Source organism: Acanthochromis polyacanthus, chromosome 11 (assembly GCF_021347895.1).
Source record: "Acanthochromis polyacanthus isolate Apoly-LR-REF ecotype Palm Island chromosome 11, KAUST_Apoly_ChrSc, whole genome shotgun sequence".
NCBI lineage: Eukaryota > Metazoa > Chordata > Actinopteri > Pomacentridae > Acanthochromis > Acanthochromis polyacanthus.
In genome coordinates this window covers 18,409,477-18,427,859 of record NC_067123.1, presented here as the reverse complement: position 1 = coordinate 18,427,859, position 18,383 = coordinate 18,409,477, and the positions used below count along the sequence as shown (strand labels likewise).

The 18,383-nt window shown below is 40.8% G+C and overlaps 3 protein-coding genes and 1 long non-coding RNA gene across 6 annotated transcripts in view; 2 read left to right on the top strand and 2 right to left on the bottom strand.

Annotated features, from left to right (window-relative positions):
* Positions 1-1,290: 1,290 nt before the first annotated feature.
* On the bottom strand, positions 1,291-3,370 carry oxsm (3-oxoacyl-ACP synthase, mitochondrial). The gene is made up of 2 exons (XM_022191899.2): positions 2,171-3,370; positions 1,291-1,950 (listed from the first exon to the last, which is right to left on the bottom strand). The coding sequence occupies exons 1-2, from the start codon at positions 3,163-3,165 to the stop codon at positions 1,548-1,550; spliced, it is 1,398 nt and encodes a 465-aa protein (XP_022047591.1). The 5' UTR covers positions 3,166-3,370; the 3' UTR covers positions 1,291-1,547.
* Positions 3,371-3,561: 191 nt separating this feature from the next.
* Positions 3,562-14,889, top strand: ngly1 (N-glycanase 1). Its single transcript, XM_022191898.2, has 12 exons — positions 3,562-3,787; positions 4,781-4,895; positions 5,017-5,256; positions 5,722-5,884; positions 5,993-6,212; positions 7,284-7,405; positions 8,304-8,449; positions 9,704-9,814; positions 9,906-10,091; positions 11,647-11,832; positions 14,025-14,202; positions 14,291-14,889. The coding sequence occupies exons 1-12, from the start codon at positions 3,687-3,689 to the stop codon at positions 14,464-14,466; spliced, it is 1,944 nt and encodes a 647-aa protein (XP_022047590.2). The 5' UTR covers positions 3,562-3,686; the 3' UTR covers positions 14,467-14,889.
* LOC127536169 (uncharacterized) overlaps positions 13,080-18,383 on the bottom strand; it is a 358,454-nt gene continuing 353,150 nt past the window's right edge. For both annotated transcript variants that reach the window (XR_007945157.1, XR_007945158.1), the window contains exon 4: positions 13,080-13,169. This is a non-coding gene — a long non-coding RNA (uncharacterized LOC127536169). The remainder of the gene's footprint in view (positions 13,170-18,383) is intronic.
* top2b (DNA topoisomerase II beta) overlaps positions 15,227-18,383 on the top strand; it is a 30,021-nt gene continuing 26,864 nt past the window's right edge. Inside the window, exons 1-2 of one of the 2 annotated variants that reach the window (XM_051955796.1) lie at positions 15,227-15,742; positions 17,789-17,953. In XM_051955796.1, the coding sequence (XP_051811756.1) occupies positions 15,701-15,742; positions 17,789-17,953 (207 nt within the window). In that variant the 5' untranslated portion in view covers positions 15,227-15,700. The remainder of the gene's footprint in view (positions 15,743-17,788; positions 17,954-18,383) is intronic. The other variant, XM_022191897.2, reaches the window with a different exon arrangement.

Below are 18,383 nucleotides of genomic sequence, written 5' to 3'. Positions count from 1 at the left end.
GATAAATTACAAGGATAGTCATTCATGTTGTACACACAGATAAAACAGAAATTAGAAGGACACAGAGAAGAGTAAATCTGGGGCTTTTGGAGCCTCTGAGCAGTTGCCTGTTTTCTTTTTCCCGCTTACGCACCGACTGCATGCATACAATCAAACCTATTGGAATATTAGGGGGAGAAAGTCACATATGCACGCGGCAGACTGGCGACCTGTCCAGGGTGTCCCCTGCCTTCGCCCGGGTCAACTGAGATAGGCTCCAGCGACTCTAGTGAGGATAAAGCGGTGTATAGAGAATGGATGGATGGAAGGCACATATGCACACGATTTGCTGTGAGTCTATGCCACCTACTGGTGTCAAACAACACACACACCACACACACTCACACACACACTTTCTCTCTCTCTCTCTCTTAAAATGGCCTCAGTCTGAGCATCATGTCTTGTCTGGCTTCTCACCTGTTCATTAGTGTGTACTTTTTTATGTGTACTCTATGCGGTCCCCATTATGAAGTATAACTCATTTCAGATAGCTGATAATGGTTTGTATTGGACAGCCTGTCTTTTCCTTTTGTTTGTCACACCGTCAGACTAAAATTAAACCACGAGCAGTACATTTTGAAATGAAAACTGGCTAATTTCCGTTACAGGAAATTAGCAAAAGATAATTCCCAGGCATTCCCCACCCTTTTATACAAAATATTACATTTAACAAAGATGAAACTATTGTTTACATTGTTTATTTTAAATTTTACTGACAATTTCTTTTGACTTTCTAGGGCTAGCGAGAACACTTTCTTGGAAAATGGCCACTTTAATTCATTTTGAAAAAACATAGTCTGAATCTCTAGCAGTCAGAAGCAAACTAAACACTTTAGGTTACACTATAAATGACAGCTAGTTTCAGTTTTCTTCCCCCATTCATCGGTGATCTGAATTATTGACATTGTCTTTATACGGACCATAATGTCGCAGTGCAACTTCACTGGTCTACCTCATTTAGTGCTGCTTTTTTCTTTTTATTCTTCTTAAATAGATATTACCCTGCCTTACATACAATAATTTGTACAATCTCCTCCTTTCATATACAGTGTTCTTGAAGATTTGATTTTGTGTATGTAATATTTTCTGCAATTTTTGCACTGCTTTTCATGTCTTTTGAGCTGCTGTAATGGTGAACTTTCCCCGCTATGGAGTCAGCAATGTTTATCCTATCTTATTTTAATACATTTCCATCTAATTTTCTCTATATTTGATCATCTGGGTTCCAAAATAAACAACAAATGACACACATTGAGTGATATCATCGTAATTCTTTATCAGTACAATCTAAAGTCAATCACTGAAAATCCAGAACAAACAAGTCCAAACATGTGTTGCAGAAACCACAATACAATCAGTTCATAGGACCAACTAAAAGTGGCACTGATCAGCCCTCTAAATAAATATTTACTCAATCTGTGAGTCTGTGATGCGATCACTGGTAAATATTACAGCCTGGATCAGATCTGGTGGTGAATAAAAAGGCAACACTCAGTCTTAGTGTGTCATCAGATGCTGCTCAGACATAACGAGGCGTTGGTACCGCCGAATCCAAATGAGTTTGTGAGGGCGACCCTTCGACCCTGAGTCCTCCATGGCTGCATTGTGCAGGGAACATAATTCAGATCAAACTCTGGCTCTGTGCGGTCCAGGTTGAGGGTCGGGGGCAGGACTCCATGGTAGCAAGCCAGAGCAGTGAAGGCTGCCTCCAGAGCCCCAGCGGCCCCAAGCAGATGTCCTGTGGCTCCCTTGGTGGAGGAGACAGCCAGGTTATCAGTGCTTTGCCCGAAGAGCCTCTTGATGGCTGCATTTTCTGCAGCATCACCCAAAGGTGTGGATGTGGCGTGAGCGTTGATGTATGTGACATCTGAAGGTGAGACGCCACCATCTCTGAGAGCTGCAGACATGCACCTGTAGAAACAAAGGGTTGATAGATAAGGATAGAGCAAATGTGTCACAGTGTGGTCTTAGTTTTGTTGTTTTGGTTGTCAAAAGATGTACAATTACCTGCTTCAGTGGGTGCATGTAGTTTTGTGGAATAATTTATAGCATTTGTTTTATTTGTGAAAAATGGAGTATCAGCAACAAAATAACCTTGTAATAAACCTCTGATTACACTGAAATAAGTCACCTGAATGCCCCATCTCCATCCGCAGTGGGTGCAGTGATGTGGCTGGCATCTCCTGAAAGTCCATATCCCAGGACCTCTGCATAGATCCTGGCTCCTCTCTTCACTGCGTGGTCCAGCTCCTCCAGTAGGAGCACCGCTGCTCCCTCTCCCATCACAAAGCCCTCTCTATCTGGGTGAAAGGGTCTTGAAGCCAGTGTTGGGCTGCTGTTCCATTTTGTGGCAAGCGCGCGAGCCCTAGCGAAGCCGGCAATTGAAAGAGGCCCGACACAGGATTCTGTACCTCCTGTAACCATAGCAACTGCATCCCCATGGGCAATAAACCTTGTTGCATCTCCTATGGCATGTGCACCTGTGGTGCAAGCTGTGGACACAGCATGGTTGGGACCCTTCAGTTTGTGTTTGATGCTTATGTGTCCAGCAGCCATGTTGACAAGGATGCGAGGCACAAAGAAAGGACTGACTTTGTTGTAGCCCTGTTTTTGGAAAGCAGAGGAGGTACGAGCAATCTCATCCAGTGACACCATGCCCATGCCAACAGCCACCCCTGTGCTGAGCTGCTCCTCTGGGCTTTTGGGGCTCCACCCTGAGTCCTCCAGAGCCAGCTGAGCAGCTCCAAGGGCCATTACAGTGGCTGGAGACATGCTATTGATCTCCCCACGAGAGGCAAAATTCTCCCCCTTAAACTGACCCTCCTCAGTCCCTCTGGGTACCAGAGCTGCCACTTTACAGGGGATAGTCTTGTACTCCTCTGAGTCCAGAGCAACAATCCCACTGTGGCCTTGGATCAGGCGGTCCCAGGGCAGAGCTGTGCCTGTGCCCAGAGGACACACTAACCCTATGCCAGTAATAACAACCCTCCTTCTCTGCTGCTGTCCGGAGCTGTGGGGCTTTGAGTCTTGGTTTGGACAAACCGTGACAAACTTTTGAAGAAGAGTCCTTCTGTTCTGTGTTCTCAGCTGGAGTTTGGTCCACCAGCTCAGCGACATAGCAGACATCCTGCTCTCTCTGTCAACTTTAACAGCGAACTAACCTGAAGCTTTGGTGAATGAAAATGAGGAGGAAGATATAAACAAACCAAATGTGAAATGTCCTCCACACAAAACGGAACTCAAGCTGGTATTCTACTCAGCAGAACACGCACCAAAGTCAACTAGTACTCGCTAAAACACGCATCCATGCCATCCTTGTATTTACTTTTAGCTAACTTTAGGCAGCATTAGCGAACGCCTGATCAGTATAACTATTAAATATTCAATAAATGCAAGCACCACGATTCCATTGTAAGCAATAGTATAAATGTGCTTAATCAATCAAATCAATTATTACGGTGAAACGCAAATATGCACAGCATTATTAAAGCTGCGAACATGTATTCAGGCGTTCATATGGCAGCTACATCCAGGACCCCAAACACAGCCGAAAGACACCAGAGTGAGTAAGTCAGCTTGCACTGTTAGCATTAGCTACTGTATTTTAAAAGTGACAGGACAGGACAGTTTGTCTGAGAAATAGCAACATGGCTGTGTCACCAGCAGTCACAGCACTGTGTGAGAATCCAAACGAAGTCTTCTTAGACGTCGCCAAGTTGCTCCTCACATACGCTGACAATATTTTAAGGTAAGGTTGTGAACTTATCAACGCAATGACGCACCACAACGGTAGAACACGTCAAACTGAGATTGTGTTAGAAATATTTTGTACATTACCAATAAACGCCACAATAGCTACACCATGTCGTCAGCAAATCGCTAGTAAAAGATGACTAACTTGGACAGGATCCGTGATATAAGCTGCTGTGTGTTGCTGTTCACGCACAATGTGAACCAAACTATAAAAAAATCTGTTCTTTTACTTTGGTATGTCTCAGCACACGCCCATTCATGCAGGATCCTAGAAAAAGTTCGGCTGTTTTAGGGAACTGGGCATATATGTGACTCAGCAGAAAGCAGGTTTCAGTTGCTAAATTATCCACGAAGTTAGTCATCTGTGCCTCTGCCATATATGTCAAGCTAGAGTTGGCACATAGATATGTTACTACAGAAAACAAAACTGTAAGAAGTTTCAGCAAAAAGAAACATTATGTGGCCATTTCTGGAGATATGCTCTGCAGTTTTTCATTGACTATTTTTTCTTGCACTCTTTTTCTGTGCTTATTTTTTTTGGCCAAATTTCATCTTGCAGTTTTGTTGTCGGTTCGATTCCCACTCTCGCCTTGTCATGTGCTTGGGCAAGACACTTTTCCCGCCTTGCTGCTCTCACACTGGTGTACGAATGCATGTGAATGTTGAATGAATGGTTGTGGTCGTAGGGACCGTAGGATTGGCAGCCATGCTTCCGTCAGTCTGCCCCAGGGCAGCTGTGTCTTCCACCACCAGAGTGAGAATGTGTGAGTGAATGAATAATGGATCCATTGTGAAGCGCTTTGAGTGCCTTGAAAAGCACTATATAAATCTAATCCATTATTATTTTTATCAAGTATGTTTGGGATAAATTAGCACAGAACTTTTTTGTCCTTAGAGAACACATTTAATTTGGTTGAGAATTTACTGTGCACTAACCAGACAGCTTGCTGATACTTCCTTATATGATCATCATGTGTCACCCCAACAGGTATCCCAATGAGGAGAAGTACAGATCGATCCGTATTGGCAATCCCACTTTCTCTACCAAAGTGTTGCCCATCAAAGGTGCTGTCGAATGTCTCTTTGAAATGGGATTTGAGGAGGTAATTGATAATTAACTTCTGGGTATCTATAGTAGTAGATTAAAGTCAGTGTATCATTTACATCATTGCCTGGAGCTTTATTGGTCATCTGCATAACTATGGGTAAACGACTTCTTTTCAGGCTGAGACCCACTTAGTCTTTCCCAAATCTGCATCTGTGGAGCAGCTGAAGTTCATCAGGGAATCTATTGCAGAGGAGAGGGATCAGAGGCTGCGTGGAGGATGTCCTACCCAACCTGCTGCTCCGGCCGCCTCAGCCTCAGCCTCAGCCTCAGCCTCAGCTTCAACTTCAGCTCCAAACAGAGCCACTGCTACCTCCAGCCAGCCAATAGTACCACCTCCACAGCAGCCATCTTCCCTGGTAAACGCGGTTCTCCTCGATGAATTGAATGGTTGAATCTGTGAATGAATTCATGTGAAGTATTCTGCTGTATTATCAGTATAACGCTACAGTTTTATTGGGAAGTTTAGAATGATGGACATTTCTGGAGATTTTGTGAGGTCCTTAGTGGGGCCCTGCGTACCTACCTTGAGTTGTATCTAGTCTCCAATATATGTGACTTTGGATAAAAGCATCTACTAAATGAAATTAAATGATAAAATAATGAAAATTATCATTTGAAGTGAATGCAACCAGACCAGATAAGGAGGTTGACATTGAGCTATCTTTCCATCATACAGAAACTAATTTATGCAAGTTATTCTGTAATATTGCTATAGATCTTTTGAATAGTGTAGTATTGGAATAATAGAAAATACTGTTAGGACTGTTAGCTTTCTTCTATTTATTCATCTGTCTGTATGTTTTTGTGTGTGTGTGTGACAGGAGAGCAGTATGAGCTTTTTTGTGACTCTACAGTCTAACTTCCAACACGTGATGCTGTATGAAAACCCTGAGTTGCAGCTGAAAGCCAGGAGCTCCATCCCTCACCAAGAGCTATCTTCTGCTGCTCAAAAAAAGCTCAAGGAGGCGAAAGAAGCTGACCCAGGTGAAGTCCCATCACTCATTCAGAAGACCCAGTTCTTTATGTGTAGTAAAATGTGTTCAAATTGATTCTTTAATTATGCTAAATGTATGATTTGCTGTGTGTTTGTAGAATGCAAACTTGGAATAGAAGATTTCCTGGTGCTGGAGTTGCTCAGGTGGTTCAAGCAGGACTTTTTCTCCTGGGTGGACTGTTTGCCTTGCAGCCGCTGTGGAGGTCCCACCCAACATGGCAGATCCCTCAGTCCGAGCACCGATGATCTCCGCTGGGGAGCTCAGCGAGTGGAGAACCACTACTGTCAGAGCTGCCGACTCTCCACCCGATTCCCCAGGTGTGTGTGTGTGTGTTTGCATTTTTGCTTATTAGAAATAAGATTGGGTTGTAGAACAAGTTAGATATTAAAATGCCTTTTCACAGCATTTACTAGTACCAGTTAAAAGTTTGGGCACACCTATTCATTAAAACTTTTTTCCTATATTGTTCTAATCTCTACCTTGTACAACAAAACTGAAGACATTATTTTAAAATAACACAGGCTGAATAATGCAGTAATCAAACAAAATATGCTTTAAAAGTTAGATTTTTTAAAAAAGTAGTCTCCTTTTGCTTCAATAATAGTTTTGCACGCTCTTCATTCTCCAACCAGCTTCATGAGTTCGTCACTTGCAGCTTTTCCAACAGTCTTGAAGGAGTTGACATGTATGCTGAGCTCTTGCTGACTGCTTTTCATTCACTGTGCTCCAACTCATTCCAAAGTCTTTCTGATGGGGTTTGGCCAAGTGACTGTGGAGGTCAGGTTATCTGATGAAGCTCAATCACTCTGTTTCTTGATCAAACAGCCTTATTGTCCTTCTAGAAAACTAATCATGGTCCCACTGAGCTCAAACCAGATGAGATGTTGAGTCTCTGCAGAATGTTGTGGTAGTCATGCTGGTGAAATGGTCACCAATAAAATTCCTCACATCATCAAAGCTTGTGTTCCTTGGTCCAACCAGTTCTTTTCTTCCTCTTCTTGGTCTCCCTCAGTAGTGGTTTCTTTGCAGCAGTCTCACCATGAAGGTCTGATTCATACAGTTTGAGGCACTGACATGGCTCTAACCTGAGCTCCTGTTTAGCTGTTGTTGATTTCTGAGTAACTTCCTAAGAAGGTCCTCATGAGAACCAGTGTCATCACAGGGTTGATGGTTTTTACCTTGAAGGAATTCTTATTTTGGTTCATTAGTACTTTTTGCCCATTTGCATCATTTTATAATTTAGATCTCTTCAGTTCAGATTACTTTTATTTTTGACATTAGCTATCAGTCAGTTCTAAAAATAGTAACTTGTCCTGCACATGGAGAATTTGATTGCTTTGTTTAATGTCCATTTTCTATGCCTATTTTGTCATTATTCAAAACCCCAGGTACAACAATCCCGAGAAGTTGCTGGAAACCAGAAGGGGGCGCTGTGGGGAGTGGGCCAACTGTTTTACCCTGTGCTGCAGAGCTCTTGGACTTGAGGCCAGGTACATCTGGGACAGCACAGGTATGTCCATGAGTGACCGATGAGGCTCCTAAATTACTTTTTTGATTCTCTGCACGAAAACAAAAACTGGGAGTTTACTTGCACTGCTCTGTTTCATATGTTCATCACAATCTTCAATATCACACAATTTTAAGCAGTCCAATCTGAATACTGGTTTTTGTTACTTTAGATTTTGAACTACTCATCCTGGCATTGATTTAAACCCAGAAAATTGATATTATAATTATAATATTATAATAAAAATTATTACACATATAATAATAATAATGTTTTTTTTTCAGTGAACATAATCCCTTCATGTTTTCAAACGACTTCGATGTACCACACCTTTTGGCTCTTTTACTATGTATGGATCTAGTATCCCCAACCCTCTCACCACCCACCCCTTTGCTACTTGCCGCAACTCAAGTACACCCGCTCAGCTTTGACTCTTTTCAGAGACGCACAACTCTACTCCACACAATGGCAAGTTGTAAGGTTAAAGAAAGTCAGCCAGACATGTTTGAACTGGAAACCAAATCTGAAGCCTGATTGATTCCTTACGTTTGTTATGTATGAAACTCTGGCTGTTTGAGTCCGTGTTTGTGAGGCTGTCATCAGTAGCATCAAGATGGAATTGCTCAGCCATGTTGGTGACTGCTTTTAAAAAAAATACTCATGATATGTATTCTAACACATAAAAACAGCACATGAATGTGTAAACAAGGTTAAAAAAAAAAGTGTGTGTTTTTTTAACCTGAGGGCATCTTGTCCATGTATCCAAGTACAGTTTCAGTGTATGTTGGCAGGACTCTTTCGTACATGAGTTTAATGTATTAAGAGCATGTCACCACATCTCTTATATTCTTATTTGGTCTGTTATTAAACTATTGCCACCTACAACTGTGTGTTGTTTCAGACCATGTGTGGACAGAGATTTACTCAGCCACCCAGCGTCGTTGGCTGCACTGCGACTCGTGTGAGAACGTCTGTGATAAACCGCTGCTGTATGAAATCGGCTGGGGAAAGAAACTGGCCTACGTTTTGGCTTTCTCTAAGGACCAGGTCAGACACATACTAATACTGTCACTACTTTTACTATCAATTGCTAAACTAAGCACTATCAGTCGAGTTTCATTTTTAGTTGAGATTTTTGTCTTTTTAGGATCCCTTCTGGGGTGAGTTAAAACAACTGTCAAGTAAATAGTAATGTAAAGTATCAGTGCCCGTAAAGATGGATTCAGTGAAATACTCTATTTGCTATTAGCAAATCTATTGACCACAACCAATAATGCAGAAGTCCAATCACTTTATACTTTTTCTTTCCTGTCTTTCTAATTTAATTAATGAATTCATTATATGTCTCTATTTAGCTTTTCTTCTTTGAGTGAGTACAGCCCATATGTATTGGTAAGCTAGCTCCATTTTAAGGAAGGTCTGAGGCTGTGCGGTGTGTTATTCCCATTTTTATGTAATACTGTGTCTTCCCCTTTTCTGTGACTTCCTGCTTTCACTTTGCTTACTAGCAGTGACTTTGGAAATGAGTATTAACATGTTTTCTACATGGGTGAACAGCATGTTTTATGACATTTCCACTTTTATTAGATGTCCTCAAATATTAGTAATTGCTGGGGACTGCTTTCAGGTGCAGATTAATGTATATAGTGTTCGAGCATTTGGACAATATTTGACTTCAATGGCACAGACAAGTAAGCTATATTAAGCTTTGGATAAAACACTACTCATAAGTTATGATTTGCTGAATTACAGGAACTATGAACTATCTCCAGACTGCTCCTTTAAGAAGTTTACATTCAGTGTTGCTCAGTAAAACATACGCACTTCCTTGAGGTCCAACAAACAGGTTGAATGTGTTTCCTTCCTCATAAAACATGCGTAAAAGGTTTGAAACCGTTTGAAACCTGCATCTTTTACTTCTTTTTATTAGTATAATTCTCATTAGTATAAGAATTGGCACCATCTGTGACTTTTGTTTTGAAATGCACAAATTCCTCATACCTCTTTAGCTGTGTTGGAGGCGCTCTACACTGTTGTTTACAGATGGATTGTCTTCCAGGTTCAGTGGATAATTGAAATAGTTTAGTGTGGATGTTGCTTTGCATTGCTGTTCTTCTAAAGACGTGTTTTAGTCTTAAACCATTTCAATGAAGACATTTGTGCATTTTAAGGACATATGGGCCAGTCCACACTACAGTTAGGCATTTAGTTGTGATCATTACGGTCTTGAAAGGGGCATGCATTTTGTGAGTGAGGGCCCTTACAAGTATAGAAAGACAGTAGTGTGTGTTCATGCTGCAGGTGGTTGATGTGACGTGGAGGTATTCCTGCAAACATCCAGAGGTTTTGTCGAGAAGAACCAGGGTTCAGGAAGCCTGGCTCCTGCACACCATTAATGGACTCTGTGCATCTGTAAGTCTAAATCCTTTTAACCGTGTCTGTGAGATTAATTGTTGTGGTGGCTGTGATGTAAACCGCCTTTTTTCTCCTCTAAACACTGAAGAGGCAGCAGTCCCTGAGTCCAGACAGGAAGAAGGAGCTGACGGAGAGGCTCCTGGTCGAGCTGGTAGAGTTCATTTCCCCAAAGAAACCAAAACCAGGAGAGCTGGGGGGTCGCAACTCTGGCTCTCTGGCCTGGAGGATAGCACGGGGAGAGACCAGTGGCGCTGATACTGGGACCTCCACACAGGTAAAATATATTGAATAGCGGCTTACTCTAACACACATATATCTGTTTTACTGTCAGTGTCTGTAGGCTGGTTCCCATCAACAACATGATTGTGCCATAAAGAACTCCTTTAAATTTTGGCTAGGGAACAATATCAGGCTTCAAACTATATTTTGGATGGTCATTACTGATAAATGAAGCTACTGTTTTGTCTAAGTTCTGAGATCCTCACTGGAAAAAACAGAATGTATTCACATTGTGCATTGTGAATTCTGGACAATAGTTCTGCTGCTTATGATAACATTACTATTACAAAGTAACTGCTGAGAAAACAAAAGCTAATGGAAAAACGATTCCTGAGAGTTGCGGCTTTACTTTGACCTACTGAACTTTTTTCTATACACCAACAGAAGATTACAGACGCAACTGGGGAAACCATTTTCAGTTTACCTCCAAATAGTGGAGACTAGTCTGGCTTAGGTTTTTTGTGTTTGTTGCCTGTCACCATGATTTATGTTATTTTTGTGGCTACAGTACGACCACAACTGATAGAACCCACAGCTACAAAATTAAGCCCCCAGATATAGTGCAGCTTTTTCAAATTACATGTACATGTCAGACCATGAATGTTTGGACAATTGCAAGATGATGTAATTCATCTATACTCAGTTGCCAGTTTATGAAGTGTACCTAATGAAAATGATGCAGCCTAAAGAAGTCCTCCCTTCAAGAAGGTGATACTATTCTGTTTGTGTTGAAACTTTTTTTGGAATAAAATGAGACGGGTCAAATGAAGATAACAATAAAGAAGTTGACAACAGTTATTTAGTGTATTTTTTTGTTGGTTTTCTTTCATAAGAAAGTAAGAAACAAACGTATTGGGAGGTGGGGCCAACATTGGTTGTGGTTCTGGCTAACACTAGTCCTAACTTACTAATTAAGTTTAATTGCCCCCTGGGGACAAATAAAGTTTTCTGAATCTGAAATTCAAGACACAAACTTAACTTACAGAAAACCACGGTCATGGATGTGAATTATGATGACAGTTTTTATAGGCAATAACAATTAATTCAAAAAAATTTTGATTATTTTTTCAATTTATTTATTTCTGTTTTTTACTGACCATTCACTGACATGGAGAGAGCTGTTTTGCAATCAGCCACCATGGAGCAATCAAAATGTTTTGGCGTCACTCATGGGGAGCTGTTGTCTGCATCCGTCTTTATATGTGGAAAAACTGACCATTGTAGCCTTCATGAAGATCATTTTATTCCAAGGTTGATGATGATCAGCTGTAGTCATTTTAGTTCAATATACCTAAAAAGAAAAAATGTCAATTGAGATTGCGTTCAATTATTTCGTTTTCCACATAAAACCAGTTTTATTAATAGAATAATTCACAACAGCATTAGAAACACACAAGAGGATCAGTGTTGGATGCTAAGCCACCTGTATTGTATTCTTAACATTTTAGTAGTTTTGCATGTCATACCTGGATTGTTTTAGTAGGTGGATGTATAATTCAGCGGTGTGTTTTTTGCTGAAAAAAGTGTGTCTGTGCTTTTTTTTTCTCCAGAATGCAGGTTTTGTGTTTACTCCTACTGAGAAAGAAAAGAGTGACAAGTTACTACATGTGCGCTACAATATCACCAAAGATCAGTACTGTAGAGTATCCAACAACTCTGAAAAGATCCAGAACTGGGATCAGTGTGTGTGGAGGAAGGAGTCGGTTTTCAAGAAAGTGGAACGTGACTGGAATATGGTATGTTTAATATTTTAGAATGAACAAAGTTGTAGTTTTCACTTTATTGTTTCGTCAACCCTACATGTAACAGTGTCTTTGTCATGCATTCATTTGTAATGACAACAAAGCAGAAGTATAAACAGCAGTCCTCTTTAATTGTGTGAACAATTATTGTAAAGACCAAAGTGAAAAATGATTTCTGTAAATTCACGTTTTTTAATGTAGTTTGTGTTCAAACGGATATGTTACGGCCCCGAGGCACTGCACTCCTCCACATCCAGCTACCCCAGACAGAATATTTTTTGACATGCACACATCTTGTTTGTATTTTGTAAATCAGTTTTGACCTGTTGAGGCTCACTAACTTTTTTTTTAGTTCCAGATTGGATCAAAAACAGATTTATTTTAAAGGACTTACTCTTACACATCAAAAGTTTCGAAACCTGTAAGGACTACTCTCATAAAAAAGAAAACATATTGAAAATGTACATTACAGAAGCGATATCTTGACTTTCAATTAATTAGTATGTTTTTTTTTTAAAAAGTAGTTGAACTGGTCAAGCCTGGTGAAGCTCTGCAGTTGCCACACAAAAAACAAGAAAAGCACTCAGAGAACAGAGTATTGGGCCAAGGATGCTCAGTCGTTGCATGATTTCCAATGGATAAGTCCCAATAAGTAGGATTGCTGTAGGATCGCAATGATGTGATCGTCAGCAGCTGTGTGTTCACTTGTAGTTATAGTGAGGCCATGCTGCTATCTCACAATGATACAGAAACCTTTAACAAATCCATTGATTCATGTCATTAAATTGTTTGTCTTATCTTCACAGTCCAAAACCAAACAATATTGAAGTTAATATTGTATGATGAAAACAAACCTTAAAGCTGCTGTCCGGAGTTTCCGTTTGTTTTCAATTTATGTATCATTTTTTAACAAAGCTTAAATGTGTTAGTCTAGTTCGATACTATAATATAAAGTTAGTATAACGCGATATGAAAATTTATTCCTGAGCTCCGCCTTCCTCTCATAGACCCCCATGTTATTCCAAAAAGCGCCGGTCGCTGCCGACCAATCAAGTTCGAGCTTCAGCTTTGTCATGCTGTCAATCAACGGTTACGTGCACAGCAAGCAAGCCCATGCAGAGGTGCGCGAGCTACGCACTACGCAACCGCGCGCACATTTGTTTTGCTTGTGGAGGAGAGAGCATCAGGGCTCAGCAACTTCCTGAAAAGTTACCAATCCCACGGCTTGTCAGGCCAAGAGACTGCAGGACGTTTTTTGGCTCGGGGTGCTCGCGTCGCTCCCCGACCACGGCCTCCATAGCCCGCCTGACGGCTTCGTTTAGATACCCGACCTCTGGAGGAAGATGTTGGGGCATCTGGGACATACTCTTCGTCAGAGGAGTCATGCAATTCTGAACTCTAGACAGAAATAAATACACAATGTAACACATATACACGCGTAAATGCACTAAGTTTGATAAACAACGTCATCGAGAGGGATACACGAGTGTAATCGCATATTGAAACTTTACTCGTTCGTCCTAGCAGATTCATGTTATTTTGGTATTAGGACAAGTTAGACTCAATACAGCATTCTCACGTAATTCCTTTATTATTTACTAAATGTACTAAATGTAGAAGAGGGGAAAACAGCAAAACAGGCAAGATGCTGCAGCACTCCGGGCACTTCTCTCATGTACTGCGCGCGTGCACAAATAAAGGGGCGAAATCAGAGGGAGGGACCAACAGTGTTTTGGGAGACGCTGCGATTCAAACTCCGGACAGCAGCTTTAAGTCTTCTTCTCTGGAAGCAGAAATTATTTTGCATTCTTTCTAGTATTCTGACAGTAAGCAGTCCCCAAGATAGATATCAATAATCTTGCAACCGATTGACAATTATAATAACAATTATAATAATCAGTTGCTCAACTCTCAGTAGAAGAGCCAAGAAATCAGCAAACATCAACACTGTCAGGCTGACTGAATGAAATTATGCTAAATGACAATTTAGTTTGATATGAGGATAGATGAACAGCTGCCAGTTGTTGAATATGATTAACAGCAGATTGTAAATCTTTGTTATTATGATATAAACTCAGTATGGTGATGTGTATTAAAACAGGAATACAGGAGATGAAAAGAAACTTCAGATGTGTGGGAATACATACAGTTGCAAATGTGATACTTGATTGTATTGCTTTCTTTAGGTGTACATAGCCCGAACAGAAGACTCTTCTATGGGAAAAATCAGCTGGAAGTTTGACTTTGCTTCAGCAGGATTGAAGATAAAGCAGGCCTCTATCATAGCCAGTAGCCAGACTTTCCACTCTGGGAAAGTGTGTTGGCGCTTACATTCAAGCCAGACTACAACAGAATTCTCTGGAGGTACAGTTGTATATTATACTATAGAAAATACTCCAGATGTTACTGTGATCTTTTCTGATAGTTTCTTCCCCTGTTCCTGAATGTTAAGATGGGAAGATGCAGTCGTTTTCCAGTCTGTGCGGTTCTTCAGAGTTCATCGTTTCTGCAGAACTCAGCGGTGGAGAAGGGGACCAGTCATGGCAGCATTCTCAGTTGTTCAGACAGAGCTTGAAGGAGGAAGAGGAAACATCATTTGAAATCATCGTCCATCTACAAGATGCTTAACACCTGTTTTTACCTACAAAAAAATGGACCTCTACTTTCTTTTAGTTTTTTTTCATTGTTCTGACAAATTTGAAGCTACCTTTTGGGGTGATAGTTCAGGCTCTACAATTGATAAATTAGTACAATATTTAAATGTGTAAGTGCTCCAGGGTGATTAAACATGCATGGCCTAATGATAGATGAATAAAATATGACATTTGTACCTGTAACAAACTTAATATGTCTTAAGGGCCAATTAACCTGTGAGACATGCACAGTTATAGCCATAAAGTCATAGGTTTTTGGTCAAATTTTCTGCCACTGTGAATGTGTCTGTACTTTGTGACGCATGGAGACATTCCACATAGCAAACCACGGTTGATATTATCAACTTAGGTTGCTCCAGATTTCCTTTTAGTAATAAACAGTCTTTTTTTCCCCCTCTGTCGTTTAATAATGAGTTATGATATTTTTACATCTCCTTTTTTCCCTTCCCATACATTAAACAAATGCAGGTTAGTATGGGTGTAATGGAGAGGGATGAACCTTAGTAAATGTGTAGAGGTAGAGTAATGAATTACGATATTTTTGCAGTCTCGTAGTCGAGTTTAGTGTCAAGCAATCGCACTGTGAGTTTTACAGCGCCAAAGCTTAAGTGGATTTTTGCCGCCATCTTGCGTTGAAAGCAGAGCAAGGGTCACTACAAGCGGACTTCTCTTATTGGTCAAACAACCGGCGCTTTTGAAAAGCAGCCATCTCATTGGTCGGTTCATCTGCGAGACGATTCGCCGTCTATCTTGCAGATGGCGGAGCCGGACAGCGGGCGCTGCTGTTAGCTAATATTCCTTTTATTACTAAATGAAAAGGATTTAATTATATCATTTCAGAGCTTTTCAGTTAAACTGCTCTTTCGTTATGCTTCGTTTACACATGTCGTTGTAAACGTATTTAATGCGTGCGTTTTGTACAGTATTTATTTTGCAGCAAGTAGCCGGGTTAGCATCTTTGTTGGAAGTTTAGGCCTACTGTGCCACCGCTTGTCGATTTTAACAATAGCTGGGATACACTCCCCTCTCCTTGTTTTGATACACTCCAGGGATTATCTTTAAAGCAGACGGAGAAAGAACATGAGAGAAAAACAGGTTTGGGTACCTTTCAGCAAGTGAGACATTTGTTATGTAGACGGACTTTTAATTTACTGGGACTGAAGACATTTTGCGAGCTGCATCACGAAAAATAAGGATCACAAAGGAAGATGTCCAACGGCGCTGCAGGAAGCGGGGCTCTGGCTTGGATGGTAAGTTAGTTTGGCTCACAACTAAACAACTTAGATTGCTTAAAATTTTCGTGACACTTTTGTAATGCCTAGTACTGCTTTTAAAGCCAAGCAGAAGCCGCTAGCTCGCTCTTAGCTTTAGTTAGCATTTAAATCCCCCAGGAAGTCCGTCGTGTTTATTTTCCTGCCCATTCATACTAGTTAAAGACCGCCGGCTGCGGTCTCCATTTAAATTTCTGACCAGTATACAAAGGCTATAGTCCTGATTCAGGGCTGTTGAACAGTAATCTCAACGCTAAAATAATCTGAAAACCAAAATAGTCTCTTTACTCCTGGGACGTCAACCGTAACGCTGCTGCAGCCCGAAGCGTCCGTAGATTAGATCGTGAACATAAGTGAATGAAAGTTAGGGAAAGAAATTGTCCCAACCAGCTTTACTCGAAGTTGATTTTAGTAATTAAACTTTGATACACAGTTGAGCCTTACGGCCAAGTTTACCACAGTACATTGTTTATTACAATAAACTCACGTGATGCCCAACACAGTAGATCACTTATTACGATGTACTACATGTGTGACTAGTCTACGTCCTGAAATATGCTGTGGGAGATGTGGAGGCTGCTGTTGGCCAGGAGCAGGGATTCCCAGCAGCGTAGGGACAGACAGTTCACCCAGGGCTGAACACCAGCATGTTGACCCACATCCCAGCCTACACACACACACACACAGAGTCTACAACTGTCTGCATTTGGTTATGCGTGTGGCTTTAGATTTCTACTTTTTTCCTATAAGTTGTGCTTTTTGTGTACAGGTTAATAGCAAGCAGTACTACGGGGTAGAAACAGGGACAGACCAGCTATTGTTTGCCTGCTTTGTAACAAGGGTAAACTAAGAAAACAGCTAGGTATATGACACAAACAATTGGCTAGTAAGAATACTACAGTTTCAGATGACAGTACTGCTTCTTACTTTCATACAGAACACTGTCACAAGTTCTGTTCTGTATACTTGTATGTATGGTAGATGCTGTACCTTTAAACGCTATTGTGATATTTGTCTTCTTACATTGTGTCTCCGAATGCCCTATATGCCATTTATAAAAATATTCACTTCTGTTGTTGTTTTAAAGGTTCTGAATGAATGAACTTTCTCTGCCTCGTCTTACCATATGTTGCATTATGGTGTTGCAAATGACTGAAGCTAGCATCGATGAAAATTTCTGCACTCTTGAAATTGTTACTTCATTCAAGTACAATGTTACTGAGATGAATTCACTTCTAGCCAGCTCGGTGTTCAAAAGCAGTTTTGGAATTCAGCTCACTTGCTGCCTCTTATTATAGTTTGTTAATGTCATTTATTGATTGCATTCTAAGGGGTTGAACTCAGGTCGCTGCACTGTCTTCATTTACTAAATGCATGTTGATGAGAGGCCATTCTTGAGGGAAATCATGCAGAGGATGCTGTTTATGTCATTGTGATTTTAGTGAGGGGGTCTGAGGACATCTGGGTCTCCATGCTGGGCTCTGCACTTGTATGAAGTGTCTAGTTCCACGCTGTTGGGATTTCCTTGTTATTACTATACTAGTATAAAATGATGTACCAGAAGGACATTCCTGACAACGAAAGCAAACAGTTTACATTATGTAGTATAGACAGAGATGACAATGCAACTGCCTTTGTCTCTAGTCAGACGGCAGATTGTTTTGTTTTTGTCTTGGATGTAAAATGTTGAACACAACCTGCAAGTATGTAATTTTCTTGTAGCTTCTCATTAATTAATCTTATATTCACCAATAGTTAGTGTGTGATTGTTGTAAGTATTACTGTAGTTTGGAATAAAGACAGAGGATTTAAAAAGCTGCCCTAGAGTTACTTTAAAATTGTCAGTAGTTTGCGTCTGTTGCCTATTTTTCACCCAAATCACAAAGCCCCAGAGATGATATAGGTTCCTAATAGTGCTGAGCACCAGTAATACTGTTAACAACACAGCAGAGTTGTTTTCTTACATGTTCTAGGGTTCTACTACAAATGTACATCTACTAACAACACAACAATTCTGCCAAACAGGAGGCTGCAAACGGCAGAGGTGATACTGGAAAGATGGAAGGGTCCAAGAAAGACAAGGCAGGCTCCAAATTATCTGTGGAGCGAGTGTACCAGAAGAAGACCCAGCTAGAGCACATTCTTCTCCGTCCAGACACATACATTGGCAGTGTGGAGCCCATCACTCAGGTGAGCTGGACATGAACTGCTTTCTGACAGGTTTGCACTGTAATTCAGAAACACTACTAATTTTAAATGGTGGCAGTGACATTTTGTATCAACACCTTAAGCGCAGATGTGAACAGGAGAAGCTACATCAAGCTGGTTTATGTGTAGATAGTGGGTTATTTGTGACGTATGGCTAATCAGATAACGTTGTGGGGCAGGACATTGCTTGAGACCGCAGAGTGGGGACTAGAGATAAAGAAGAGCGACAGCATCAGAGACACAATAATGCATTTTAAAATTAATTTAGCTTATCTGAAAGTGGTTAAAAATACTGACAGTTCTGATGAGTGTAAAAAGGATGAATATCAGATCCTAAAATTGGTTGATTCCTAGTTGATCCCAAAAAGATGCTCTTTTGTCTCATTGCGTTGTCTGTATACTGGTGCTCTCC

Coding starts and splice junctions, on each gene's coding strand:
- oxsm (XM_022191899.2), bottom strand. CDS start 3,165: ATGTCTGCTATGTCGCTGAGCTGGTGGACCAAACTCCAGCTGAGAACA. Junction 1,951..2,170: donor GATGGAGATGGGGCATTCAG/GTGACTTATTTC, acceptor TTGTTTCTACAG/GTGCATGTCTGCAGCTCTCA.
- ngly1 (XM_022191898.2), top strand. CDS start 3,687: ATGGCTGTGTCACCAGCAGTCACAGCACTGTGTGAGAATCCAAACGAA. Junction 4,896..5,016: donor TTGAAATGGGATTTGAGGAG/GTAATTGATAAT, acceptor ACTTCTTTTCAG/GCTGAGACCCACTTAGTCTT. Junction 5,885..5,992: donor GGCGAAAGAAGCTGACCCAG/GTGAAGTCCCAT, acceptor GTGTGTTTGTAG/AATGCAAACTTGGAATAGAA.